Here is a 26,662-nt window from a genome sequence, read left to right on the forward strand (position 1 = left end):
CAGCCACAGCTGCTCTGGGAATTCCATCCCAGGGCCTCCCCACCCTCACAGGGAATAATTCCATCCCAATATCCCACCCATCCCTGCCCTCTGGCAGTGGGAAGCCATTCCCTGTGTCCTGGCACTCCAAACTCTTGTAAAAGTCCCTCTCCATCCTTCCTGTGGCTCCCTCCAGGTCCTGGAAGGTGCCTCCATATCCTGAGCTGGAAGTGACCCATGAGAATCATCAAAGTCCAGCTCCTGATCTCCCCATCCCATGGACCAGCCAAGCCATGGGGCACCTCTGCCTGTTCCCTGCGAGGGTCCTGGGGATGATCCTGCTGCTGGACAGGGTGTGGGGAGGGATTCGGGACAGGGCCTGGCCTCTCACCTGTACCCTGCACGTAGGATCTGCCCAGGGCAGGAACAGCCCAGCCTGGCACCCACCCAAGCCTCACTTAGGAGATCCACAGCTTATTTACTTAATTTTAATTAAGCTCCCTCATCCCTGACGTTGTGTTGGCTCATGTGCTTCATCCCTGATTTTATTTGGGTGCTTTAAATTTGGGCAGCACCCAGCAAGGTTTTGGGAGTGACTGGAACTCCCTCTTCCAGAGACAACCTCCTCCGTGAGCTTTCCTGATTCATGGGGAGAGCTCACACCAAATCCAGGTAGGATTTTTGGGCGTGGGTGTGGGGATAGGAGACCTGGAAGGGCAGGGACAGAGCTCTGGCTGTGGCTGTCCCCAGGCTGGGATTTGCAGGGAGGGATCTGTGGAGCCACAGAGGGAACGGGAAGGGCTCCATCCCAGCTCACTCCTTGTTGGTCTCCAGGCTGAAAGCCCAACCCATTCTTTATTTAATTCCCATTTTCTCTCCATCTGCCCCAGTTTCCCCATGTTTTTCTTGACCCCTGCTGCTCCCCTGAGCCTCCCCAGGGCTCAGTCCCAGCTCTCCTGATGCTCTTTTCTCCCTGAGCAAGCCCGTACCTGCCGCAGCCAGCAATCCTTCCTGCACAGCTGCCTCCGCCGACACGCGGGACACGGGAAGCAGCCAGCCCTGCCCGTGCCATGGCCCGAGCTGGGAACATCTGGGAACATCTGGGAACATCTCACTGTCCCCAGGTGACAGCCCAGTGCTCCGAGCTCCCGCCACCTCCACTCACCGCCTGCTTCCAGCCCTAGGACATTCCAATCCAGCTCTTTGGTGGGAAATAAGGATTTTTTTTCCCCCCTCCTGGATCACTGTGAGTGCAGCACATCCTAATTAAAAGCCAGTGAGTTGTGGGGAGTGGAATTCGTTGGGGTTTTTTTGCTCGCACCAGGCTCCTGCTCTGCTTTATTTCACACGCCTTGGCCGGAATAAAATCAGGCTTGTAGTGCTGGCAAAGCATCTCCTGCTTCCCAAAGTGCTGCAGGGGCACCGACTCCCTGTTTCACCCTCCCAAAACCCCTGCCAGGGTCCCAAAGGTTTTCGTGGTGGAGGGGGTTGAGTCCTGCAGCTCCGGAGCTCGAGGAATTCTCACGTTTGAAGATCGGCGTAGCTCCGGAGCAGGAGGAGGTTTGATGCCGGGGAGGGGGGAAAAGGGGGAAAAACATCATCGGGGAGCAAACATTTCCCTCCATCCCCTCTCCCCACCGGCTTTTCCGCGCTGCCGAGGCTCCCTGCTCCTCTCCAGCCTGGTTCCCCCCCCACTTCCCTGCTGCGGAGCCGTCTCCAAGTGACAGCGGTGAGCGGATTAATTAAGCTGCCTGTCAGCCCTTGGCAGCCGGCAGCTCTGCCACGCCAGCGCTAATTAAACCCAACAAAACCTACCTTTATCTCCAAACCCTGCCGCGGGCTGGGATAAGGCAGGAGGCCACCGGGAGCTGAGCTCAGGCTGAGTTCATCGTGCCCAAGAGCCTGGCACTCACCCCCGAGCACAGGAGAGGGTTGGGAATGCGGATCCCACGCCCTGACAGGCAGGTCTGGAAAGGGAAAGGGGTTGGGGGGCTCCAGCCCCTCTGATGGCACCAGGTCTTGGGGAGGCTGGCAGCTCTCGGGCAAATTTGGAGCTGAATGTCCCCCCAGTGTAGAGGGATTTGGGATGGAGTGGAAAATCCCCCCTTGCCCTGGGGATCTCAAAGGGGGATTTTCCACAATCCCTGGAGCAAACCCTTGGGTGGGCTCTGGGCATCACCCTCATGGGAGGGTCCTGGGTGAAACCTGGTACCTGCTGATGCTCCAAACACCTGGAAAACCATATTTAAACCAGAAAGGGACATAAAAAACCCCTCAGAGAGGAGACAACCCGCTGGGAGGGCGCGTGGCAGGCGGGATGTGCCGCTGGGAGCCCGGCGCTGCTGAGTGGCCCTGCGTGCCCATGCCCTGCCGTGCCAGTCCTGGTTTCCCTGCGGCCCAGGGAGCTGCAGGGAGCTGCTCCCCTCGCTGTTTCTCCTGGCAGAGCTGGGCTGATCTGCCTTAGCTGAGGGAGGCTGATAAGAGCATTATCTGGAGGTACGGGCAGGATGAAGCCGTTGTTTGCGAGGCAATATCCTTCTCCTTGTTCCCTCGTGAAGGGAAAAGGATGGGTGTTACACAAATCCGTGGATCCAGCTGGTGTTTTACCTGCACGAGCATCATTCCCAGCACACCCCGGTGGTCCTGCCCTTCCAGGGTTTATTTTCCAGCTGCACAGTTTGGGGAACTTTAATTGCCCCATGATTAAGTGACTTTTGATTTCCCCCTCATCAAACGTAATCCCATTTGCTCCTTCTCCTTTTCCTTTCTTTCTTTTTCTTTCTCCCCCCCCTCCTGGAAATTGAATTAACATTCCATCTAATTACTCAGCCACTTCTCTAATTGCTGAAGGGACTGTGGTTGTTGTGCTCATTTAATTAATGGAGACCCGCAATGTTTAATGAGGAAGAGGATTTATTGGCTGGGGAGTTGGTGTGCAGGGTTGCCTGGCAGGAGAGGGAGGTGGATGCCAGCCCAGCGGGATAGAAAAGGCTGGATCTTAAATCCTCCCCCTTTTATTTTTTGAGGTATAAATATGGAAAAAAAAAAAAATCACTTTCCCTCCTGGTTCAGTTGCCTTTCTGGGTGGTTCCTTTTTAATGCAAATGTGTGGATTAAAACGCATCACGTGCAGAGGGTGAACCATGAGGGTAAATCCCCTCCAAGGGTGACCCTTGGGGTGCTCACTTGTCCCTGCCCCGGCACCAGCATTCCCAGTGTGCTGCTGACCCCCTCCAAAATCCCGGGAGCGGGAGCAGGGTGGACTCCTCGTGCCAGCCCTGGGAAGGGTTGGCTGTGCTGGGATTCGCGGTCCCGGGGAAGGCAGTGCTGGGAACAGAGGCACATTCAGCAGGGAGATAACAGCTCCCGCTGCGTCTGGCCTGGGGGCAGGTGGCTTTGGCTGTGGTCCTGTGGGGGATTTGAGGGAATCCATTGTATTTCGCATTTCTGTTGACTGGGAGCACCCATTCCTGTGCCTCCAAGGGCAGGCACGATCCAAAGGAGGGTCCAGTTAGTTTGGATACGAGGAAGAAGTTGTACACAGTGAGGGTGGGGAGGCCCTGGCACAGGTTGCCCAGAGAAACCACGGCTGCCTCATCCCTGGAAGTGTCCAAGGCCGGGTTGGATGGGGCTTGGAGCACCCTGGGATAGTGGAAGGTGTCTCTGATTCCTCTATCCTGATGCTCCAGGCCCTTCTCTCCAACTCCTTCCCATCCCTCTGGTGCAAAACCTGCCCCTGTGAGCCATGCACGGCTCTGCTCTGGGCTGATGCTTCCACATGTTGCCATAATATCCACACTTCCCTCACTCCCCCAGACAGCCAAACGATCCAAATGTTTTATCTGCAGCCCTGCCAGGCATCTGGAAGTTCCAGGCATCCCCATTTCCGTGGCAGAGGTTTTTATAAAAGCTTTGAAGTGAAGCCCCAGCAGCTCTCCCATCACTGGCAGCAGAGTCGGAAGCCGGACTGTGCCGGCAGCTCCAGCTGCAAACCTTCAGCTGGAGTCACGGGATGGCTCCATGGTGTGGGCTAGCCCCGCTCGGAGCTCAGCTTTTGAAAGGATTTTACCTGGCTGGAATGTGACGGAGAGGGAGGAGTGGGCAGAGCTCCTGGGCTGAGCCCTCCCGATCCCCCAGGGGCAGGTGAGTCCTCCCATCCCGCTTTGCCAGGAGGAATGACATCAATTCCCAAGGATATTACCGAAAATTCTTCTCCCCTGGATGTGCCTGTGGGTCACAGACCCATCCTCTCTCCTCTGCTTTGCACGGGGACGGATGAAGCTGGAAGAGCCGATCCCTGGGGGTCCCCGTGGTTGGGGTGGCAGAACAAGGATTGTTCCTGGTGGGAGACGCCCAGGAGGAGCCCACGTGCGGCTGGGATATTTCTTGTGGGATCAGGAGAGCTCAGCTGACCCTCTGAACATCCCTGCTCTGCCAGAGTGGGCAGTTGAAGGAGTTTGGGCATCCAGGGGTCAGCGCGGTGTCCTGGGGGTCAGCGCTCTTCCCAGAGCCAGACACCTCTGGCTGCCAGCAGCTATTTTGGAAAAGACCTCAGGAAGGCAGGCTCTGCTCTGTGTCCCATGGATCCCACTCCTCGTGCATCAGCACTCAGCCCTTCCCCAGCCAAACGCTGCTCCAAGAACAAGGATCACTTGCCTCTGAGAAAATGAAGGCAATTTGACTGCCGAAATCCGGTGTAAAATGTCCTTGGATCTGCTGCTGATGGGGAACATCTGGTGCGTGACCTTCGCGCCCGAGGAGGTGTGAAACGGCCCTGTGGAGATATCCCGGCAGCAGGCAGGATGCTGTACAGTGGCTGTTACAGCTCCGGAGCACAGCCCTGGGCAAAATCCCCGGGATTCTGGGGCCCGCCGGATGGCCAAGCTGCGATGGAAGTGGGAGAAGTCCAGGTGTGTGGGACAAGCTTGAGACAGATCCCACGATGTGGCAGCTTCTCTTCTTGCCTCACTCCTCTCAGCCCCCCCGTGGTTCTTGTCCCCCAAAATCTCCGTATCCCCATCCCTTCCGAACATCCCGTCAGGACCAGGACACAGGGAGAAAGTGCAGGACACATCCACTATTCTGGAAATCCCATCTGTTCCTCTGCCTAAATTTGCTTTTGGGGACTCGGTTTATTAGAGCTTGAACTTTTAATCTGTTCATAATTCAGCGTGTCGCTCCGAGGAAAGAGATGGGTCTGGAAAAAGGCAGAGCCGCCGCTCTCCTGCACCCCAGAACGTGCCCAGGGCTCAGCCCAGGCAGGAGGAAAAGGGAATCATATAAACAGGATGAGATTTCCTCTGCTCATTTCGAACCGGAGCGTGCTCGTAACTCACGGTGACAGAGGAGGGGTCACCGGGCGCAGACCCCACGGCAGGAACCACTTTCAATTAGGAATTTTTTGGCAGGTTCCCAATTTCGTGTCAAACTCTTCTTTTAGCTGGGTCAGCCTCATCTGTGTAATTGAGTCCCTGCTGAGTGGCGAGGCGGGAGGGTTGTCTTTGCTGGGAGGAAGGTGGAGGACAGTTCCCCACAGGAGAATTTCCCATCCAGCTCACAAAGCTGCCTCCGAGCTGAATTTTTCCATTATCAAAGGGAAAAGAAAAAAAAAAGTTTTTTGGAAACCATTTGATTTGGGTTTAAAATAAAATATTTTTTTCAAGATGTACGCCAAACAGAAAAAAAAAAAATAGATTTAATCCAAGGTGTCCCTCTCCCACCTATCCAGGCCGGATTCCAAGATCCAGCTGTTTTTAGGCTGGTGCAGAGGGGATGAGGCGGTCAAGGGCAGGGAATGGGGCATCCATGGATTTGTGCTGTCCCGGATATCCGTGCCCACCCCTTGCTCCCGCAGGCTGGGATGTGGCTGAGCTGGAGCAGGGGCTCCCCTTAGCTCCTCTTCAGCATCCACTGAAAAATTTTAAAGCCTTTTTTTATGGCCGGCAGAGCGGGCCCAGAGCCTCCCCCACCCCCCGGGGATTTCAAGGAGAAAGTCATTATTTAGCTGATTTTTGTTGACGCTCTGTGTAAGAGTTGCCATGGCTCTCGCCCGGCACACCTCTCCTGGCTGGAAAACCGGGCTTTGGAATGGGGAAAGAGCGAGGCAGGGCTGCAGCCGTCACCTGCCAGGGCCAGGCGGGGACGCGGGGACAGCCCGGGGCCTCCGCCGTCCCCGCGCCCTTCCCCGTCTCACGCCTCTCTTCCCTTTTTTTGGTATTTCGCACCTTTTTGCCACAATCCCCACTCTGTATTTTTTTTTTCCCCTCCAGCTTTTCCCAGCCCGGACTCCTCGTGTCCCGAGCGTGCGGGAGTTTCACGGCCCATTAGGATGTGGGAATGACGTCCCCATGGCCGGGTCACCGCTCGGGGCTGCCGAGCAGAGGGCAGTGAATTATGAGCAGCCTCGGGCCAGGCTGCAGCCTCCAGCGAGGATGGGATCGCTCAGGATGCAGCATTCCTGGAGATGTTGGGATGTCGGGATGCTGGGACCCCGGTCCCTGGTTGCTGCCTGTCCCAGGGGACCATCCCTGCGGACCTGGGCTGGGGATTTGCCGCTCTCACGGGATTTTTCTGCTTGTACAGGGGCAGCCCCTAAACCCCCCTCAGTCCCTGGCACCGCTCAGCCCCCTCCTTAATTAATTTTGCAGACTCCACAGCCGGATTTGATGAAAAACATCCCACAAAAAGCCAATGAACAAGTCACCGAGCAGCACTGCGGCCTCTTCTAATGATATTTTCTTTGTGGTTTTGGTTTGGAATATCTTCCTCTGAACTGAAGGAAGCCGCCTGCCTCTTGGACTGCAACGATTTGACTTTATCCCTTCATTTTCTCTCGTTCCTAAACGCTCAGTTCCGGCACTTGGGACTCAACAGGGGTTTGAAATTGGCCGTGGCAGAGAAGGATGTTGACCCCTTTCCTTTCCCTGCCTCCCTCCTGCCCATCCTTGCACCATCCTTGTACCATCCTTGTTTGTGCCACTGCTGATGCATCCCCATCCCAAATTCCTTGGGATTTCACAAAGCCCAGCTCATCCCACGTGTGGCTCTTTGCAGGGACCTTCTGCTGTCACCAAGAAGGATTTGTCCCATCTCCAGCTGGGACACAACATCCGTGTCCAGCAGCACTTTCAGCAGGTGTCACCTCGTAGCTGCATCCTCTGGGAAAGGTCTTTTATCCGAAGGGATATGTGGGAGCCAGCCCCAGGCGTGTTCCTTCCCTGGACCATCCCAGCTCCCTCCAGCATGGTTGTATTTTATCTGTGGAGCTCTGGAAGGATTTTGTTCCGTCATCCCGGAATTTTTATGACTCCTTTGTGTGTATATAATGCGATTGCCCTGGAACAGAGGGAAATTAATCATAGTTCCTTTGTTAGTTTTCAGGAATTTTTAATGTCTATGTTTTTGTTCATCTGTCATGTCCGAATGTGGGGTCCATGGGCTATTTGACATTTCCAATGACTTAATTGCTTAGACTTTCCCCCTCGGTGTTTACGGACACTTGTTCCTCGTGGATTTCGTGTGTGACATTCCGTACCATGGATTTCCCGCCTGGTTCCAATTTCTCACTCCATCCCAGCGGTTCACAACATCCCCTCCGGATCCTGTGTCTCAGCCCCCTCACATCCCGTGTGTTGGGAGTCCCCCCAGCCTGCAGCACATCCCTCCCTGTGTTAGGGCCACGGGAATCCGGGGCTGTCTGGGGCTTTTTCAGGATGTCACACAAGGAACGTGCCTGAGGTGTCACTGCACGGTGTCCGGTGCCCAGGCTGAGAGCACAAAACACGGGAAGAGCGAAGGGGAATCTCCAGGATCAGCCTGCAAACATCCAGCGTGGAGACGCTTTAAATCCGAGTGGATCAAGGGTGGCTTGACTGGTCAAGGAGAGGCAGCCAAGCCAAACAGAAGCAACTCCCAAACCTCCTCCACGAGCCAGAGGCTCCCAGTTACACTCTGGATTTCGTGATTTTGGTGCTGATCCCAACCCAGTTAGAGACAGCAGGGTGAGGTGTGGGGATCATGGAATATTCCCTGGATCCCACAGGGATCGTCGAGTCAGGACAACCCCAACAGTCCCACCGTGACAACCAGGCAGGCTGACATTCTGGGCTCTGAGCAAACACCAGGGGATAGATGGAAGCTGCCTATCACCAGCCATGTTACACAAGTCATTAGCAGAACGTTAATTAAAACAAAAGATGCAAATTGTACCAGGCTGTGCTGCCTTTGCTGCGGCTCCGTAATGGCTTCGACGCTTCCTTGGGCACGTTCGCTCCTTCTCCACCGAGGCTGCTTTGCATTAAGTTGTTTGTTTAGCAGCTACTGGGGTTTTTGGCAGGACAACTGCTGCCTCCTGAGGGTTGTGGAGCAGGACGGGGTCCTGCAGTGCTGTCCCAGAGCAGCTGGACACGGCCAGGTGAACCCTCCTCACGCCAGAGGGAAGAGCCACAGCACTCAGTGCTGCTGCCCACCCCACCAGCGGCACTCTGGAGCTCGGGCCAGGGGTCTTTGTGGCTCTGTGGCTCCTGCCAGGGCTGTGGAGACCTGGAACAACCATGGGACCACTCTTGGGAAGGTGTCCCGATGGGCCAAGGTCACCCAGATCCCAGAGCCCTCGGTGAACCCCTCCAGCCCCGACGTGTGCTAAAGAAAACAGTCCCAGCATATTAATACTTGCAAAAACAAACACTGGGGAGATGGGAGGAGGAAGGAGCCAGGCATTTAGGGAGCGCTAAGTCTGTCCTCTCTAAACTCTCATCCCGCTGTTTCCTCTAGCCTTTGGCTCCCTGAGCATCCCCGTGCCAGGAGCAGCCTCTGGAAATGTGCCCAAGCAGGTCTGTTGCAGCCTGGCTTCATTCCAAGGGACACCCACACCCCTCCCAAAGCCGGATTTGCCTTTTCTGGGGTCTCTTCAGCATCTCCAGCATTCACATTGCAAAGCAGCATCCTAATTTCCAAGAGGGTGAAGCTCTGCTTGGATGGGAGAGCGAGGAGAGGAGACATGGCATGGCCATGGGAGATGCTGCAGCTCGATGAACCCCCTAGGCTCCTGCCTCTCCTCAGCACTTCTCGCGGAATCCTGGAATGGTTTGACTTGGAAGGTTGGGTTGGAAGGGGCCTTAAAGGCCATTTCTTCACTGGAAGGGTTGTCCAGCCCAGGGCAGTGGTGGAGTCACCATGGAGGGATGTAAAGGATGTGCAGAAGTGGCCCCTGGGGACGTGGGTGGAGGAAATGACTGAACCTGATGGTCTGAGAGGGCTTTTCCAACTGGAACAACTCCATGAATCCAACCAAGCAATTTGGTTCTTACACAGAAAGCGCAGAACCACTCCTCATCTCCAGACAACTCATTCCATGCACTCATCAGCCTGTCCCGGCTGGCATCGATCTCCAGCCTGTCCCGTGCCAAGCGGTGACCCTGCCGCGCTCCCAGCGGGTCCTCACTCTGCGAAACCCGTGTGGGAGCCGAGAGGCGACTGAGCCGGAAAGCTGCCGGCAGCCCCGGCGTGCCCTGCCCAGACCGGCTAAAAAATGCCCCCATGTAACGTGGAAGGGATGCCCATGGCCGGGGGCCTTGGCTACCGCTGCGAGGGGACATTTGGGCACCGGGCCCGGGCTGGTCGCTGCCCGCGGCGGGCACCGGCTCCGGGGGCAGCACCGAGGGGTCCAAGGGTGGGAAACCGGGGCAGCGGGGCGATGCCGTGGGCAGAACCGGGGCTCGGGGCTGGTAGCACCGGGGCAGTGTCGGCGCGTCTGGCTGAGCCCGGGCGGGGCGGGACCGGCACCGGGAGGGACCGGGGCGGCACCGGGAGGGACCGGGGCGGGGCCGGGCGGCCCCGTCGGCTCCGCTGCGAGAAGCAGCCGGTGCCTCCTCCGGGGGAGGCGCGGACTCGCCTGGCTGCGGGGCGCGGGCGGCAGCGGGACCGGCACCGGGAGGCAGCGGGGCGAGACGGGCACCGCCGGCGGCACCGGCAGCGGCACCGGAGCGCAGCCCGGCTCGGGACCGGGCGGGGCGGGGGAACCGGCCGGCTCCAAACCCGCCCCCCGGCGCGGGAGGAGGCGGTGGCCGAGCCCCCCCGCCGCGCTCCAGCCGAGCCAGACCCGCGCCAGCCCCGCGCCGCTCGCCCATGGCGACCCCCGGCCCCACGCGTGCCCCGGCACGGAGCCGCCGCTGAGCGCCGCGCACCGGCGCCGGCCCGGCGTCCAGGTAAGCGCCGCGGGCGGCCCTGGCTCGGCAGCGCCGGCCCCGGGCACCTGCCCGGCCCGGGACGCTCCTGCCCCGTGCCGGCGCTGCGGCACCGGGGGCGGCTCCGGGGTCCCGGTGAAGCCTCTTTTCCCCGGGGGGGACCCGCGCCGTTCCCCGCCGCCCGCGCCCGGCGGGTCGGATGCTGCCACCGCCGAACGGGGCAGAACCGGAGCCTTCGGGCTCCCCCGGGAATGGGGGGAGCGGGGGGACCCCGGCCCCGGTCCCCAGCACCCTCCCGGGGTCGGGGCGGCCTGTGCGGCCGCCGCAGGACTTTGCTTCATACTTGGAGCCCGTCCCGCCACGCAGGAACACAAACACGGCGCGGGACGGCTCCGGGCGCGGAGCGCTCGCGGGAGGGAGGAGATGGGTCCTGTCTAAATATTAGTTTAAGGAACGGAAGGATCTCCAGCCGGCATCTCCAGCCCCGTCACCTTCTCCCAGCTCCGGCCGCGCCGCAGTGGTGACCATGTCCAGAGCTGAGCTGGGGCTGGGGGGTGAATTTCCCCCCATCCTCGAGGGAGGGAATTTCCCCCTCTCGCTGCGGTCTCCACGAAGGCTTTAACAAAACAAGCCAGACCTCGGGTGTCTTTATTGCACATATATGGTAGCTTGTAGCCAGCACTGATTTAAATCCCATCCTTGCTCCGGGAGCTGATCCGCAGTCAGGCGCTGGGTGAAGGGCACGGTTTATCCCATCGGGAGAAGGGGCTGGTGCCTGCTGGAAGTGCCGTGTGAATCCTGGATGTGTGCTGAGATCCCAGATCTAAAGGCGGGATCGCAGTGGATCCCAAATTCATCCTCTCGTGGTTGTGGGTGCTCCTGGGTTTAGTGGCAGAAGCAGCCGAGCCTCTGCCTGGCACAGGGCAGAGAAACCGAACAGGGAAGGGGCATCTCTGTGCCAAATTTTAGGAGGTGTGGGAGCTTGGGTTTGGGTTTTACCCTTTGGTTCCGACCCAAATCCGCCCGCTGCGGCGCTGACTGCGGGCTGCAGATGCTGCACCTCGGGTTTGCTTCGTGGCCGTGCCCCGGTGTGAGCGTCCCCGGTGTCACCGCAGGCTCCGGGCTCGTCCTGCGCCTCCATCCCCGGCAGCTCCGGGGCTGTGGAGAAGGATTAGACTTCCCTGTTCCTACATCCCAAGTTTTTAGGTAGCGCTGGATGTCGGAGGGCTGGCTCAGCGCTGGTCCAGCTCGGTGCTGCCCGCAGGAAGGCGCACGGGAGGTGTGGCGCATCCCGGGAATGCCGAGCTCTCCCTCCCGCTTCGCGTGGCCGCAGCGACTTCGCAGCAGGATGCGGCACCAGGGCCAGGCTCCTCCGGGGTTTTCAAGGGCAGAGCCCAGCACCTTCCAGGCCTCGTGGTTGGGCTGGAAACAAAAGCAGCTGCTCCAGTTTGCTGTGGCCCGGCCGGGGGGACACGCAGGCGTTGGGGGGTGGGCACCCCCGGGTGCCCGTGCCGAGGGCGGGTGGTGCTGGGCCCGGCTGCGGCGGCCCTGGATGCCCTCCCACGGCAGTGCCATGAATCACATCGCGCTCCATCTCCCTCTGGAGCTCCCTTGGGCCCTGCGGGGCGCTGGGGCTCCAGGATGCACTTTGGGGTTGATTTCCACCTTTGGGGGACTGCAGGGATGGATGTAGGATTTGTAATATCCCCTTTCTGAGGTCAGGGTACCTCTCATGAGCCCGAAACGCAGCCCAGCCCAGTGTGGTCAGAGAAGGTGTCACCTTGGCTGTCCCCAGGGCAGCACAGGGAGGTGGCATTGAGAGCCCCGTCTTCTCCCCACCCTGTGTCGTGCTGAGCCATGTTGTGCCCTCACAGGGGTGGGTTTGGGGGGCACGAGGAGCTGGCAGCTGCCTCTTGATGTCACCCCTGCCCATGGAGCAGCTCAGCAGGGCTGAGCCTCAGCCGGAGGGAGATGCTGAGGGGAGGGAGGGTCCTGGGGCCCTGTGTGAGCTCCCATCACAGGAGATGCAGTAGTATAGGACTGGTGTGGATCTTACTGGTGAGGGTTTTGCTGGAGTGGGGCTTACTGGAGTGGGGTTTTCCCCTCCAGTGCCACAGGCGATTTCATTGCTGGTCTAAGCTAAAGCACGTGTGCACAGTCCTGCTTCCAGCAGCTTTGCCAAGGCCAGTCGAGGCAGCATCGTGTGGTCCCACTCTGGCAGCTCCCAGAGCTCCAGATGCCTGGGAAGGGGGTGAGGACCTGGGCACAGCTGGGCCCTCCTGTCCCACCTTGCCTGGGATCACTTGGCATCCCAGGAGTGCAGCCTGGGGTGGTCCAGTCCCTCGGTCCAGTCCCGTCTGCTCCAGCTCCACCATTAACTGTCTGGACTGGAGAAATCCCACCCAACTCAGATTTTTCTGGGATTTGGCCAGTCTGGAGTAGAGTTTACCCATGAAACTTGGGGGAGAGGAAGAGAAGCTCACTCCTGGCTGTGCCAGGCGTGGTGCACTGCTGCTCTCGCGTGACGGAGCATCCCGAGCGCGTTGGAGCGAAGCCGCCCCCTCTGCGACTGCCCTGGGAAGGGAAATGCCGTGAGCAGCTTCATTCCCGCCGCTTCTCCCTCACGAAACTCGAAACGGGCTCACTTTGTAGCCCAGCACCCCAGAGCTAAATTGAAACAATCTCTTTGCCACCGCGTTGTTCTCCAAAAAGCGTTTCCTCCTGCCGTTGCTCAAAGGCCGCGGCAGCCCCTCGCAGGCGATGCCACTCGCACCAGCGCCGGGGTTCCGGAGCGTTTTCATTTGGATGGAACCACATTTAATTTGCTTTCCCGCAGCAAAGGTTCCCTTTGAACTGCTTCCAAGCCCAGTGTCGGCGGGGAGGGCTGGTGGCTGCCGGGAGGGAGGCAGGGCAGCGCTGCCCGGCTCTCGCAGCGCTCCGAGGGGTCGGTGGCCCCGCAGTGGGAGATATCCCAGGAGAGAAAGTCCCTCCTTTAGCATCGCTCCCAGGCTGCAATAATCCAAAGCAGGAGCTGCATTTTTCTCTGTTTCAGCAGCTTTTTTTGCAGCACAGGGATCTGTGGTGCTTGGGGCAGGGGGATGAATCCCGGAGCTCTCCAGGGCACTGAGAGTGGAGCTAATTCAGGAGCAGGGTCCTGGTTTTGTGGCTCCAGGCTTCAGGAAGTCCCTCAATTAAATCTTGGCCTGGTTTAGAGGTGGTTGTAAACCCAGCCCTGGTCCTTCCCAGGGAGAAAACCGACTTTCCTCCATGGTTGCCATGTCTGGGTCTTGCTGGCGTTGACAGCGATGCAGAACTGACCAAGCCCCGTGACTCGTGGGGGCCTTTTTGCCGTTAATAATGTTGGTTTTGGCTGAAGGAGCTGCCTGGGAGCCCAGGGTGTATTTATTGCTGCTGCTGTCACTCATACCAGGGCTGTGGGATTTGGTGATGGCATCTGGTGGCCAATGGCACCGGTGACACAGGGCAGAGCCCCCAGTCCTGCTGCCCTGGAGCAAAGCAGAGTCTGCAAGCCAAAATCCCAAATCCTTGTCGGATCCATCCCAAGCTGCAGCTGTGCCAGGAGGAAGAGGCAGGGAATGCTCCCAGCAAGGTGCTGGAGTGGCTTTTTGGTTTTCCCTGGGTTTTTCCCTCTCTGCAGCCTTCCCTGGCCAGTCACCAACGCTGTGTCCTCGTGCAACACAGGGGGACACCAAAGCCAGCCCAAACCTTGGGTGTGAACCAAAACACCTTCACACCAGAGGTCCCAGCTGGGAACACCCATCCTGTCCTCCCTGGAGGAAGGGCTCGCCTCTGATTTAACAGAGCAGCTGCTGTCTTCGTTAAGTGCTGTTGGCTTATTAAAAGCACATTTTTGAGGCTTAGCAGCTCCTCGGAGGCGGCTGGGAGGGACAGTGCCAGCTCTGGAGCCGCCGCACATGGGGGAGGACGTGGGAGGCAGTGAAGCTCCTCTGAGCCGGGCTGGGCACCAAGAGCATCACCCTGAACTGGGGGAAAAACCCACCTGTTTGGTACCCAAGAGAAGTCTGGGGGGAGGTTGGAAGGATCCAGCCAGGATTTGGGTGGTGTGAACCCTCTGAGCACAGACAGAGGGGGAATGTTGGGCTGTGCCCTGGCAAAGCATCACTTGTGGTGGGAGCTCCCTGGCAGAGGAGGGGTGGGGAGGAGAGGGGGGTTCTGGCCCCCCACCTGTCTCCAAGAGCAGATCATGGAATCCTGGAATGGTTTGGGTTGGAAGGGACCTTGGGAAAGGACACCCTCCACTATCCCAGGTTGCTCCAAGCCCTGTCCGACCTGGCCTTGGACACTGCCAGGGATGGGGCAGCCACAGCTGCTCTGGGCAGTGAATCTGAGGACGGTCGATGTTTTCCATCCCTGACCACCAGCACAGGAGCTGCAGTAGGACCGGCTGCCAGCCCCACTCCCACGGGCAGTGACAGAGAAATGCCCCAATCCATGTTTTGCCAGAGCTCTTCAGCCATGCCACGATCTTCCAGCAGCGCTTTCCTGAATTTCTTGTTGCTGTGAGCAGCTTCTAGTCTGGGAAAGGCAGAAAACGGGGAGCAAAGGTGCAGATTGTCCCTGTCTGTGTCACCTGCCCTCCTCTCGCTGAGGTGGCAGCTCCTGTGCAGGAGCACGGGCAGGATTTGGGTGGCTGTGTTCCAATTGTAATTGGTGTTTTCATGGCAGCAGGACAAATGATCCCAATCTTTTACCCACAGCTCGATCGGGTCTGAGCTGGAGCTGAGGGAGAGGGCAGCGGGGTGGGAAGGGCAGAGTGGCCACGGCTCTCCCCACACACCGACGTCCTGGCTGGGAGCGGAGGGAAAACTTTGCTTTTTTGGAAACCGTGTGGCTCTTCCCAGTGGAAATCCTCTCATCCCTGAGGGATCCCGGCGGGTTTTCCCTGCAGTGACAGGAGAGCTCAGGGATGTGTCCTTCTCCATGGTATCGCCATGTCCATGTGCCAAGGTCCATCTGTGTGACCTGCTGCCCTTCGGAGACCCTCCAGCTCTTCCCATCACCTCCAGCCCTGAGCATCTCCCGGTTCTGAGCTCCCTCCAGCTGAAATCCCCATTCCCAGAGCGCTGCTGTTGCTGTCCCGGGCGGAATTCCTCATCTGCTCGCTCCAGAGCAGCGCTAAGTGGTTCAATATGTTGGCAGTTGCCGCTGGAGTCGGACGGTAAATCCTGATGGGATCCCAGTCCGCTCTCTGGCCAAAACCCACTGGAAGGGTTTAGTGCAAATTGGATTTGCAAACCTCGCCCCGGTGCTGGTGCCCTCAGCAAAGTGCCCTAATCCCCGGCGGGCGCCGGGACAAGCCAGCTCCCTCTGTGCAGCCGGGAATCTGGGATCTGTGGGGAGAAGAGAGGGAAGAGCGGGGGAATTCCCAGCTCTGCGCTGGAGGAGGCGTCAGCATCACCTGTGCTGCTTGCTCAGGATGCTGCGGAGGGATGCAGGTGGATGCTCATCCCGCAGGGATGTAGCTCGCCCATCCCACTGCTCCTTCCTGGCTCGCCCCACCCATCCTGCTTGCAGGGATGCTGGGTCAGGGCAGGATCTGTTTCCCGAGGGATGAGAATGGGAATTATTAAGGTGGGAGCTGAAGGGATCGGGCCAGCACAGCTGAGACTTGTGGAAAAGGCAGAGGTGGAACCCTGGGAAAATCAGGAATTAATACCTGGAGTCCTTCGAGGTGCTCCCAGGGTGTTTTTCCAAAGGGGAAACTGAGGCACCCTGCAGCACAGTGACCCCACCCCCGCTCCAAGGGATTTGGGGAATCCGCAGGGGAGGAAAACCCTACAAAAAACAGGGAAGGGGAAAGTGGCCAAGCTGTGTTGTGGGAGGTGACGCTGTCGCTGCAGCCCTCCTGCCTCTGGTGTATTTCTCCCTCCTTGATCCCACCGAGGGCTTTTCCTTTCTTGGGAAAAAGGAGATTTTGCCCCCAGCGCAGCCGTGGCAGCTCTCAGATACCAGCGGTGTTGAAATGGGCCCAGAGCAAAGCACATCTGGGGCCTGGGCTCCATCTCGCTGCCAAAATTTAAGCTTTTAACCCTCTTTCCCGAGGCACTGGGATTGTTCAAACAAGCCACAGTAATTAGTTTCCTCTGACAAACCGCCCCTTTTTGGCATCGGAAGGTTTACTAATTCCGGGGGGGGGCGGGAGCGTCACTTCGGATCCAAAAATAATTGACGTTTAGAGTCCAGGTTTTGGCACGAGAGGGGAAATTTGGGCCGGAAAAGCGGCATCAGGGGTGCGGGAGGTTAGCACAGCAGCACCCAAGGGCGCCCTGCAGCAGGTGGAGGGTCCTTGGCTGGTGCTACCCCTGATTTCCCCCACGGCCACACAAACCATCCCGGGTCCGGTGGAATTTCGAGCCATGTAATTTGATTTTCCCTGCCCTTCAGCAAACGGGATCCGTCTGCAGGGGGTTTTTCCTGCAGATATTCCCACCTCATTCCCCGTGTCGGTGTTACCTCACCTCGAGCCACGCTCCGCTCCCGCTGCGGCGCCGGGCAGTACCCTGAGGGATTTTATCAGCAATTAATCTCTAATTACTCACCTCTTCCCGTGAAGGGCGGCCCTTGCTGCTGCTTAGACCTGACGGAATCGGCTTAGGGAGGTTTTTGTGTTGCTGCAGCCGTGGTGACCTTGGCGGGGCTGTCACACCTTGCCGGGCCCGGTGGGGACACTGGGCTGGGACCAGGGGCTGGGGCCACAAACTGGGACCACAAACTGGGGCCACAAACTGGGGCCACAAACTGGGGCCACACCACCCATGTCCCCGCAACGACTTTTAAACACTTCGGCTGCTTTTTAGCTGGAAAGGGAATAAATATCCCCGAAATGTGCTGGGTTTAGTGGTGTTTTTCAGAGCTGGGGGTGTCGGGGGGCAGATCTCGGCCGGGTGTCCCCAGGCTCTGCACAGACCCCCCGGGTGTCCCCGGGCCGCGCTGGGTGATGCTGCAGGGAGCTGCGCTGCACCAAACCGCGCTTTTATTCCCTGCGGATTTTATGGCAGCCGCATTCCCAGCCCCCGGCGGGTCCCGGCGAGCGCCGGGGACAGGCACGGGGGGGAACCGAGGGAAGCCGAGGCTGGAGGGGAAGCAGCATCATTATCTTCCCTTGAGCTGAGCCCAGCCGGGGTTGAACTGGGGCTGAACTGGTCCCAGCAAGGGGACGCGGCAGCGGAAATCCCCGCGCTCGGCTCCGCATCCAGCGGATTCCTCCCCGCCGGGCGCCCGCTGCGGATCCCGTTAATTAATGACATGAAAGCCCACGCGAGACCTCCGGGGAAGGAATCAAAGGCTCCGCCGCAGCTTCCCAGGGCATGGATTTATCCCGCCGGGCCGGCAGCCTCCCCGCATCCCATCGCCGTGCCGGGTGGAGGGAACGGGGATCCCGCGGGACACGGTGAGACGGGTCCAGCACCACCCCGGAGTCTGTCCCGAGGGCTCCGTGCAGGAATTCAGCCCCCAAAATGAGTCTGGGTGGAGCTCCTGGGGGTGGGGAGAGACAGGAGGGTCGTGGCCGCGGCGTCTCTGGGTTGGGGGCGCTGGAGATGCGCTGGTGCCGGGATTTCCGTCCCGGGGGATTTGGCTTCTGCCCGTGCAAACCGGCTCGGCTCGGGCACAGGATGCTGTCCCTGGCACGCAGGGATGGCTCAAGGTGCCCCTTGGCCTGGCACAAATTGGGATTTTTCCGCCCTGTGCTCTTTTTCCCCCTGGAAGAGCTCCCGGACCCCTCTCTGGCAGGATTTGCTCCGTGGGCTTTCCCAGCTCAGGAATATGGGACAGGGCATCTCCTCCTCAAGGTGGGGGTCTGGCCATGCTGGGGCGGCTCTGGGGGTCCTGTGCCTGCTCATTCCCAAAGGTGATGCCCTTCGGTGTCCGGGATGTGGGATGTGGATATGGAGCGGACGGATGAGTCAATGTCCCAAAATTCCTGCCTTGTCCTGGTGCCTCCTCCAGTGCTCAGCAGCTGGAGCTGGTTTGGCTCTGCCAAATCCAAAATGAGGGAAAATTTCCACTGGGTTGGGCAGGGCTTGGAGCAGCCTGGAACACTGGACGGTGTCCCTGCCCGTGGCAGGGGTGGCGCTGGGTGGGCTTTAAGGTCTCTCCAACCCAAGCCAGTCTGGGATTCCATGATTCTATGAGATGGTGGGAATATGGATGGGGCCACGGCAAGGGCTGCTCCGTTGGATGGGAACTCCCCAGGCTTCCTTCTCCAACCACGACTTGGTGTGGCCGCCATCCCCGGCATCGCCCCCGGCACCACGGGGTGCCCTTGGCCCATCCATCCACATCCCGCAGCCTCAGTAGGGGATGCTTTTCCTTATTATTTTCCCCATGTTGAGGGGGTTGGGGGTGGGTTTTTTGCTCTCCAGCTGTTGGGAGAGATGTAAACCAAACTTGCTGTAATTCAGCCCAAACGTAAATGTCATGGCAGTGTGGGAACGAGGGAGCTCAGCCTGCTCAGCCTGGGGGCTCCGGGGATGCTGGAGCTTCCTCTGCCCCACCACCATCCCACCTCCCTCTCCTCCATCCCACCTCCCTCTCCTCCATCCCACCTCCCTCTCCTCCATCTCATCTCCTTCTCCCTCCATCCCACCTCCCTCTCCTCCATCCCATCTCCCTCTCCTCCATCCCATCTCCCTCTCCTCCATCCCACCTCCCTCACCTCCATCCCACCTCCCTCTCCTCCATCCCACCTCCCTCACCTCCATCCCACCTCCCTCTCCTCCATCCCATCTCCCTCTCCTCCATCCCATCTCCCTCGCCCCCATCCCGTGGGGCTGGGTCCGGCTCTGCCGTTCCCTCCAGGGTCCTGCTTCACCCAGGAGTGCCCCAAAGCCTTTCCCAGAGGAGCAGGACCCCAGGGTTGAGCGGCTGCCTGGGCTGTGGTTGGCCCTTTGGGGGAGTCCGGGGGGAGCTGTGGGGAGAGCTCTGGAGCTGCTGGCGCTGGGCTGGATTTCACTGAGGCAAAGCAGAACCATGTGTCCCAGCTCCGCTCTGGTTCTGCTTACGGGGAGTGGGAAGAGCTGGAGGGGGAGGAGGAGGAGCAGGGATGAGCTGCGGATGCGCTGTGGCCGCCGGAGGGTTCGGCGTTCAGAGCACTGCCAGCGAGGACGAGGTGCCCCTGTCCCCGGCCAAGGGGATCGTGGCACTCCCTGTCCCCGGAGCAGAGCTGGGGATGGGGACAGGGACATCTTCCCCTCCTTTATGCACCCACTTGCTGGAAAATCCAACAGGTCCACTCAGATCAGGGTTTGGGGCTTTTTTTCCTTTCGATGCTTCCAGTTTTGGGGCCAGTTTTTGGCATTTTGGGGCCAGTTTGATCCAGGGGCACTGCAGGTTCCAGTACTCCCAGTGCAGCATCCGCCCTGGGCGGGAGTGCCGGACACAGCGATGCTTTTTGGCAAGGTTCAATCCCAGAAAAGTATTTTGGGAGCTTGTGAAAAGTTTTGTGGAAGGTCTGAGGCAATTTTGGGAAGGTGTGAAGAAGTTTTGGGGAAAATCTGAAGGAGTTTTGGGGACAGTCTGAGGAAGTTTTGGGAGAAATCTGAAGAAATTTGGGGGAAAATCTGAGAGAGTTTTTCTTATGGTCTGAGGGAATTTTGGGGAAAATCTGAGGGAGTTTTGGGGAAGGTCTGAGGCAGTTTTGGGAATGGCCTGTCTCTCCACCACCCCCATCCCCTCCAGGACAACCCAGCCCCATCCTGTGAGCAGGACCCGGCGCTGAGCCGGAGCTGCTGCTGGAGGAGCAGCCTCTGGAGCCGCTGCCCCGTGCGCCTGGATGGAAATTGTTTAATTCCTGCGGGATGAGTCATGAGGAGCCGGGATTTCAAAGCAGCTTGGCTCCCATGTAAGGCACTCAAGTAAACAGTGTGTGGCAGGTGGAAGCTCTCTCTGATGTCCCGTCAAGGCCTCCGTCTTTCCAAGTGTTTTGTGCTGCCAAAAATCCTTCGGCCACACCGTGGCTTCATCCATTCTTGAGGCTGAGCTCTGGAAAATAATGAATCAATGCCCGGAAACATGAATCGACGGAAAATTTATGGCACACTTAGAATATAATGTCTTTTGGGTGCTCTGCTTTGAAGCATCAGCACTAAAAGTTTTGGCATCTCCTTCTTTCAACCCCTCAGCAAGGAGGATTCAGGGTGGAAAAAAAAAATAAATTGACTTTTCTCCCTCATCTCATGACCCCAGGAGCTTTAAGGAGTCAGTGAATATCGGAAACAAATCCCAAGAGTCTGCTGGAAAAATTGGGAGTGGGGCTGGAAAACAAGAGAGATGGGAAAAAACAAGAGCGTGAAAAGTGAGGGACATCAGAGAACCCCAAATGCTCCATTTTTTGTGAGCAAAAAAAGGTCTGCGGGGATGGAGGCGCTGGATTTAGATTTATCAGGAAAAACGAGTGGAAACACCGACATCCCTGGGAGTGTCCAAGGCCAGGTTGGACGGGGCTGGTCTGAGGCTTTTGAGAGCAAAAGAAACCAACGGCAAAGCCTGGAATAACTTTGTTGTTATTGTTTTGCACATTGGAGCTGGGATTTGAGTCTTTTGAAAGGTCACAGGCGAGTGGGTGGGGGCCAGAATTTCTGGCTGCTGGAATGGGAGGCTTTTTTATGAGACGTGCAGCGAGGCTGGAACCGCTCTCCTAAAATTTTATGGGCCTGCAAGAAGCCAGAGGCCCTTTCTCAGGTGGTGGGGTCGAGTGTCACAGCCCTGCTCCATCCCAGTCTTTTCCTCCCTGGGCTGCCCCTCGTGCCTCAGTTTCCCCATCTCAGCTCCGGTGCCGGTGTCAGGAGGGGAGGGGAGGGGCTGGAGCCGAGGGGATGCCGGGGATCCCATGGGAAGATCCCCCCATCCCGAGCCGCGGGGAGGGAGGGAGGGAAGGGGCTCCGGGGGCTCGGGGCGCGCATTAAGGATGTTTGTTTTGCCTGTTTTGCAGAGTTTCAATGTTCTGACTTGCTCTAAGATGAAGGTATGGAAGTGTGCAGCCATTGCATCGATGCTCCTCAGTTCCATGTTATCCATTTTAGTTTGTAGAGACATGTTCAGCGGAAGCCGGGAATTCAGCCCCTTGCCTTCCTCGCCATCTTCCTCACGGGATTCCTCCTCCTCCTCCTCTTCCTCCTCCTCCTCTTCCTCCTCCTCCTCACTGCCGGCGGCTCTGCGGAGATCCCCACGGGCCCTGCAACGCCACGGCTCTCTGCTGGCCCAGTGTAAGCTCCTGCTCCTCCATCCCAGGGTCACTGTCCCCCCCCGGACCTGCAGGTGCCCCCAGATCCCTGTGGGGTCATTCCCTGCCCTCTCCTGCATCCCAATGTCCCCTTTAGGAGGGTTTAAATAAAAATTTGGGGCAAACGGGGAGCACTGGGCACCAGACCTCGGTGTGAACGCGGCAGCTCTCCACAGAGGGAAATTCAAACAGCTCGTTTACTGAGAAGAAGCTGCTTTTTTTTCCCTCCAAATGCCTCTTTTTGGTAATTTTTTTTTTAGTTCCGTGCTATTTTTTACAAATGGAAAATGTCAAACAGGAGCTGAAGATGAGGGCACGGCAGCAGCTCCCCCTGTTCGCCCCTCGGTGCTCCCTGAGGGCTGGAAATCCCCACGTGTTTGTTTTGACTCCAAACCAGAGGAACTGCTTTTTTTGGGTGGAAATTTGGAAATCGATGACAAGCTGTCAAACCACGCTTTCCTCTGTCTTTCCTGTGCCTCCTGCAGAGCTGAGCTGGAATAACCCTGGATGTAGGGTTGGGACAGAGGGACGTGGGTGCTGCCAGCGGTGGCTGGGCACAGTTTGGGTGTTGGCTGCTGGCCCTGGGGTCTTGGGGGGCAGCCCTTGGGGCCCTGGGGCTCCCAAGCCAGAGGGAAACTGTGCAAATATGAAATTTATTGGTGTTTCTCCCCAAATCCACCTGCCCCAAGGGACCTCCATCCTGGGGGATGTTCACCCACTCCAGGCAATTTTCATTCTGGGGGATGTCCTCCCGCCTCAGGGAATCTCCATCCTGGGGATCATCCATCTGCCATAAGGCACCTCCATCCTGGAGGATCCTGAGATCCCCATCCATGGAGGATCTCCTGTCTCAGGTGGACGTTAACCCACCCCAGGGAATCTCCATCTTGAGGTTATCCACCCACCCCAAGGCACCTCCATGCTGGAGGATCCTGAGATCCTCATCCATGGAGGATCTCCCATCTCAGGCCCCCTCCACCCAGCCCAGTAACACCCACACCCCGGGGGGACACCCACTAACCCCATGCCCTCCTCTTGCAGACAGCGCCTTGCTGGAGAGCTACACGGAGGGCGAGATCCGGCAGCTGATCTCGGCGCTGGTGGAGCGCTACCGCCAGGCCATGAACTCGGGCGGGCACGAGCTGCCGCTGTTCCCTCGCTCCGGCGGCCGCAGGAAACGCGCCCGCGCCCGCCACCAAACCCTGCGAGCTGCGCGAGCTGGAGGTCAGCGTCAGCGAGCTGGGCCTGGGCTACGAGTCGGACGAGACGGTTCTGTTCCGCTACTGCAGCGGCACCTGCGAGGCCGCCGTGCGCAGCTACGACCTCTCCCTCAAGAGCATGAGGAGCCGGAGAAAGATCCGGAAGGAGAAGATCCGGGCCCGGCCGTGCTGCAGGCCGCTGGCCTACGACGACGACGTGTCCTTCCTGGATGCCTACAACCGCTACTACACCGTCAACGAGCTGTCGGCCAAGGAGTGCGGCTGCGTGTGACGGGGCCACCCCGGCACGAGGCTGTGGCAGAGGGACCGGGATGGAGGCTGGAGCGGCCGGAGGAGGAGAACTGAGCCGCTGGTGTGTCCCTCGGTGTCACCGTCCCGCTCGCCGCGCAGGACTAGAGACGTGGCCGGTGCCACGGCGGAGGTGGTTGGAGCGGGTGACGGCTGCTCGAGGCTGCTGTCCCCTCTGCCAGTGGCCCGGGGGTCCCTGCCAGCGCCGCTGAGGTGACAGTGGGTGTGCAACAGGGCGCGTGCAGCCCTCGGTGTGCACGGGGGGTGCTGTGCGTCACACGTGCCACACGTGCCACACGTGCCACACGTGCCACAGGCCGCGGTACCCTCACGGGGGGACCCGCACGTGCCAGGGGTTCTGTGTCAGGGTGTGGCACCCGGCTGCGGCACACGCTGGGGTGTGGTGGAGCGCAGGGGGTGTTGTGAGCGGTGCCGGTGCTGGGTGGTACCGGACAGGGTGTGCTGCACACTCGGGGTGTGTCTTGGGGTGCATTACAGGTTCGGGGTGTGTCAGGCAGCTGCAGGTGCCCTGTGAGGCCCCAGGGTGGGAGCTGAGTCCTTCTCTCTGTAGCTTTGGGGTTTCCCAGGGTTTTGTGACCACCCTGCACTGCTGGGGGAGATTTGAGCCCCCCCAGATCTGGGTGTTTGGGGGCACAGAAGCACCAACAGTGGTTTGTGAGTGGCTCTGACTCCCTCTGGCTTGTGCCCCTTTTGCTGTCGTCTCATTCCTGCAGCCCTGGGGCTTTTCTTCTTTAAACTCGGGATAATCTGAAGTAACTGGATTAACCTCCCGTGCCCCTGCCACGGGCAGCTGGGCCGGAGCCCGGCCACCGCCAGGGAGAGGACAGAACCTCCCTGGGCCACCAGCAGAGCCGCAGCACTTGGCGGCGTGGGCAGGAGCATCCCTGGTTTGGCATCTCCTAAAATCCCCCCGGCTCTCCCGGGAGTATCCCCCATCCCCTGGTCAGGGCTGGAATCCTGCGGGAGAGGGGACTCAGGCCCGGGTTTGGCTCCGCTCGCATTTACAGCAGTGTCACTGCTGTTTACTCTGTGGGGAAATAAATGAGCCCGCAGCCTCTCACGTTCCCTGGGCAGGCTCGATTTGTTGCCTGGGATTGATGGGTTTTCTCCCCTTGGCTCCCTTCCCAGAAAAAGCAAATCATAAACAGAAGGAGAATATTGGTGTCATGTCCTGGGCATTAACCAACGTGAGGGAAAACACTCCGTGTGCCACCCCCCCGGCGTCGCGGCTCCTCTCTCCGGTGGAACGGGGGCGAAAATCCCTTGTGCCTTCATCCTGAGGAGGAGGAGGAGGAGGGCTGGTTTGGTGATCCCAGCAGTGCAGGGATGGTGCTGCAGGATTTGGGGGAGCAGGTTGGATCCCTTGGGATGGGGTGGGGGACAGCATCTCCAGCCGCATTCCCGACCTCCACACAGGGCCAGGCTGGTGGGGATTTTTTTTTCCTTGCTTTTTATCCAAACGCAGCTCTTGGCTGAGCGGAGCCAGGGTGTAGTGGAGGAATATAAACACCATCCTTCAGCAGGACTGGCGTCCTGGGAAGGCAGCCTGGACTCTGTAACACGGAGTTTTCCCTGTATTTTGGGAAAGGCAGGAGGCAGCCGCGGGCGTGGGGTGTGAAACCCAGAGCCGGGAAATGGGAACTGGGAGCGGATAAACTCCACGCTGCAGGTGCAGCTCCCGAAGCAAGGTGTGACTTTGCAGCCCTGGTTTTGGCTGGAAATGGGAAAAGTGGCCCAAAATAATCATCTGGAGGATGGGAATGGCAGATGGGCAGCGGGAGCCGCGCCGGGCTCTCGGCGGATAAGCGGCTCACTTGAGTTTAAGAAGAAAAAAGCACCCAAATCTAATAATAATAATGATAATAATAATAATAACTGTCCTCTCAAGGGCTTGGGTGCTTTCCAGGTCTCGCTGCTATAAAACTAAAATTAGTTTTGTTGCAGTAAGAAAAAAGAAATGGAACCAGAGCAATAAAGGCAGGGAAGGTGGTGTGGAGGCAGTGCAGGACCTGCTGCTGCAGAGGAGGACTTGGAGCAGGAGCTGCCTCTGCTCACAGGGAGAGGTTGGAGTGTTTGCACCCCGGTTTTGGACATTTTTTGGCAGAATCCAGGGATTTAGGGTGCCTTGACTGACAGACACCCAGCCCAAGGGATCATCCTTTTGCCAGGGTGGTTGTGGGAGCAGCAGGAAGATGAGGGGCCAAGGGAGCAGCAGGGTGGGGGCTTGGGCTGGGACACCTCGCAGCTGCCAAACCCCCCATTCCCAGTGCAAATCCAGCCTGGAGCCCCCAAAACCAGGAAGAAAACCTGACTCAATGCAATGGTGTGTTAAAAGCAGCAGGAATAGCTCCAATCCATCGTTTTCTGCTCTTTTTTTTTTTTTTTTTAATTTCCCCCTGCTGGCAGTGGAGCTCCAGCCCGTGTGGAGGGGATGTTCTCCATCTGCCTCACGCTGCTCCTGCTGGGTTTTTTTGGGAACAGCTGGGATTTGCAGCCACAAAACTCCCCAATGGGATGAGCTGGGCCATCGTGGTGTGGCCATAAAGATGGATTCTGCTTCCATGGCTTCTTCAGGGCTCCTCCTCCTCATGGAGCTCGTCCAGCTCTCCCGGTGCCATCCCGCGCCACTCCGCTGCCACCCGGCCCTGGAAATGTGGTTGCAATAAAAGGCTGAGGTTTCCCTGATGCTTTCCATTTCTCCAGCCCCCTCTGCTGTAATCGGAGCTGGAGCTGTCCGGAAGAATGTCTACAATGCAAAAAAAAAAGGAAAATTCCCTTCTCAAAGCCACAGCAGAATCTCATCTGGCTTCTTCCTCAGCATCCCATGTGCTGGTTAATATTAATATTAATATCAATATTAATAATAATAGCCAGTGTGCAACAGCTGTTGAGGGGATTTTGGCGTTGGGTTTTTGCTTGTGTGGGGCTGCAGCTCCTCCTGGGAGAGGAGGGTTTGGAAGAGCAGGAGGTTTGGGAACACGAGGAGATGTTTAAAACGATCCTGGTGGTTGTGACAGCGCAAAGCACGAGGGTTGTGTTCTCCCAGCCCGGCCACGGGGAGTTCTGGGATTTCCGGTGGGTTTTCCATCAGGACACGCTGTGCTTGGGGAAGGATGTGCCACAGCTCCAGCTCCGGATCAGATCCACACATCCCACAAATCGCTCAGGATCCCATTTGCTCCCAGGGTCTCGCTCCCAGTTTGGGACCCACAGGGGGGAAATGGGTCCAACATCGTCGTTTCCATTCGATGAAAGCGCTCGCAGAGGGAACGTTCTGGGTTTAAACAGCTCCAGGATCCTGCTGGGGAGAACGGATTTTCCCAATTTATCGAGACAAATGATATTTTGGTGGGATTCAGGGCCTCAGCTTGCTGCCCCTTGTAAATTGGGAACGGGGCTGCCACGTGTTTTCCTTCTGGGCTAAACAAAGCGTGGCCTCGAAGGGGAGGCCCAAGAGGAGGGGGGAGAAAAGGGAAAAAGGGGGGGAGAAAAAAGAAAAAAGGGGGAAAAGGAAAAAAGGGGGAAAGGAAAAAGGAGGAAAAAATGGAAAAAAGGGGAAAAGATACAGGAGAAAAAAGGAAAAAAAGGGGGGAAAGGGAAAAAATAAATAAAATGAAAAGAAGGAAAAGGGGGAAAGAAGATCAGGTAAAAAGGGAAAGAGGGAAAAAGAGAAAAAGGGCAAAAAGGAAAAATAATAAAAGAAAAAA

General features: G+C 58.3%; 1 protein-coding gene and 1 long non-coding RNA gene across 2 annotated transcripts; both read left to right on the forward strand.

The window, feature by feature from the left end:
• The first annotated feature begins 425 nt into the window (after positions 1-425).
• LOC109146337 lies at positions 426-8,184 on the forward strand. Its single transcript, XR_002048318.1, has 2 exons — positions 426-651; positions 6,249-8,184. It is a non-coding gene; the product is annotated as an uncharacterized LOC109146337 (long non-coding RNA).
• A 1,936-nt stretch (positions 8,185-10,120) lies between these two features.
• Positions 10,121-25,726, forward strand: NRTN (neurturin). Its single transcript, XM_039566019.1, is given in 4 exon segments — positions 10,121-10,184; positions 21,136-21,409; positions 22,468-22,622; positions 22,624-25,726. Coding segments are annotated over 3 exon segments (696 nt in total). The 5' UTR covers positions 10,121-10,184; positions 21,136-21,162; the 3' UTR covers positions 22,918-25,726.
• The last annotated feature ends 936 nt before the right edge of the window (positions 25,727-26,662 follow it).

The sequence above is a fragment of the Corvus cornix genome, chromosome 28 (genome assembly GCF_000738735.6).
Source record: "Corvus cornix cornix isolate S_Up_H32 chromosome 28, ASM73873v5, whole genome shotgun sequence".
In the NCBI taxonomy this organism is placed as follows: Eukaryota; Metazoa; Chordata; class Aves; order Passeriformes; family Corvidae; genus Corvus; species Corvus cornix.